At 48.3% G+C, this 2,230-nt stretch overlaps 1 protein-coding gene across 1 annotated transcript; it reads left to right on the top strand.

The window, feature by feature from the left end:
* The first annotated feature begins 644 nt into the window (after positions 1-644).
* Positions 645-962, top strand: LOC147990688 (ethylene-responsive transcription factor 5-like). The gene has a single exon (XM_087538354.1). The coding sequence runs from the start codon at positions 645-647 to the stop codon at positions 960-962; it is 318 nt and encodes a 105-aa protein (XP_087394480.1).
* The last annotated feature ends 1,268 nt before the right edge of the window (positions 963-2,230 follow it).

Here is a 2,230-nt window from a genome sequence, read left to right as displayed (position 1 = left end):
TATAGCTTACATTGTCCAACAGAATATCAGCTTGTAATTGTGCGTCGCTCCTGTATCGCGTTGTGCTTGGGTAGGTTCTTCATCTACAACCAGTAGTGTGGCAAATGAAGGAAAGTTTTTTAGAACTAGCAAGATGCCCATGTGTTGCACGGAACATCAAGATACATTTGTATGAGTAGTTTATCTTGTGGGAGAAAAGGATGAACGAGGAAAGGCCTTATTTGCAAATGTGGAGAGGGGTGTGGGTATCTTCCTGTAAATTGCCATAGTTTCCTTCCTATCCGTCGGATATAAATCGGACAGCCTATATTGCAGAATGGCACGCACACCATCATCACCAACTCTATTTTTTAAAAGAGTAGAGAGTAGAGAAGTAGAGATAAATATTAAATATAAAATAAATATAACAGTAGAGATAGTAGGGACGTCGGGAAAGGATCGCGCGCGCGGGGGAAAAGTGGTCGGGCGTGTGCTAGTTTCGGCACGCGACATCCCGCGCTTTATAAAATCCAACACCCTCCCACCGCTTTGTGCCTTGCCGCCGCTCTCTCCCCGCTCTATGCCTCACCACCGCTCTCTCCCCGCTCTGTACATTGCCACCATTCTCTCCCCGCTCTTTCTCACTTTGCCACTGCCGTGCCACCATGCCGCCGCATCGTCGGGAAACTTGGGGATACCGCGGCGTCCGCGCGCGCCCCTCTGGCGGCTTCTTTGCGGAGATCCGGTTCCGCGGGATGTGCCTCGGCCTTGGCAATTTCGACACCGCCCATGAGGCCGCTCGCGCATACGATGCGGCGTCATGGCGCCTCCAGTGGCCTCATAGAACATTGAACTTCCCCAACATGCCGACGCGGGATCGGGCGCAGGAGCTCATGCCTCTTCCACGGATTATCACCGACGAGGATCGTTGGGACAACTGGAGGCAGGAGCACCATCTCGGCATCGCCAAGATGGACGAGTAAGCCATGGCGCTGTGGCGCCAACGCTTCCCGCAGGACATCATCAACGAGCACGAGTTCTACACGCAAAGGAGGGCGGAGAGGGAGAAGAGGAGGGCGGAGTGAGCCGCCTATCGCGAGGACAAGCGTACGCGAAAAGCGGCCGCTCAATTCAACATGAGGCTAGGAGCAGCGTCGCCCTGGGACTCTGACAACGATCGGTATCTTGACGCCTATATTGAGACGTCGGAGGAGGGCATCAACGAGGAGGAGTCAGATGACAAGGATTAATTGAACTATCTATTTTTTACCTATCTATGCCGAGAACTATCTATGTCTCTACTCTCTAGGCTCTACTCTCTATCTCTACTTCTCTATCTCAGCACTTCGGGCCCGCAAAAACTGGCTATTCCGGTGCTGTAAACGCATTTTTCAAGCTTCACACGTTGCGCTTCTGTTGGAGATGCTCTAACATGGCGGACGAGTGCTTTAATGTTTCCCACAAGATTCATGAGTATTACTAATATATATTTCTTGCCGTGTTGAGATTTTAAAACCACGAGTGCAAACATGCAAAGGAGGAATGAAGAACAAACACGGGATATTGGGGACAACTTCAAGGAGTGTGGCAAGTTAAAGAGGAGCTGCACCGAACCTGTAAAACGAGCTTCGGTAACTAACACCCTTTCAATTACTTTCATTTAGCCTTGTGTTCTTCGATGTGTATATGTTGTAGTTTCTGTTTCTCTTAGCCTCGTATTCTTCGATGTGTAATAAGAAGAGTCTTAATCGTCCTAATGCTTTCTTTTTTATCTTGATGTAGGAAGTGGGTGTTCTCACCTTGTAGTCTGTTTATATAATTTTCCTTTTGAATTCACTTCTCCAAGTCCTGTTTATCTGGCTTCTACTAAATGGATCTGGGTTGCTCTGAGTATTGATCGAAAAAAGAAGTAGCTTCCTGTTATGATGTAGTTCCTGCGAGGAGGGAAGTATGGTCAACCTCGAGATCATGTTTCCAAAATGAGGTTGGATTACACACAAGGTGCCCGTTCCCTAATGATGCTGGATTAGACACAAGGTGCAAATTCCAAGATGATGATGGATTACACACAACCCAGGTGGAGTCGTCAACTGTCCGTGTCCTCGTGGCTCTAGTAAATGCTGAAAGAAAGTGTGCAGTAGCTCTTGAGAATGTAGCTGAGTTCTTGAAGAACCGAAAAGAGAAATCAGATGCTCTCTTCACCCAAGCCAAAGAAGAGATGGAAGAAGCCAGAAAGAAGCTAGCAGAGGCA

Source organism: Triticum urartu, chromosome 1A, assembly GCF_056163025.1.
Source record: "Triticum urartu cultivar PI428250 chromosome 1A, HENAU_Tu73, whole genome shotgun sequence".
NCBI lineage: Eukaryota > Viridiplantae > Streptophyta > Magnoliopsida > Poales > Poaceae > Triticum > Triticum urartu.
This window is presented reverse-complemented; position numbering and strand designations above follow the sequence as displayed.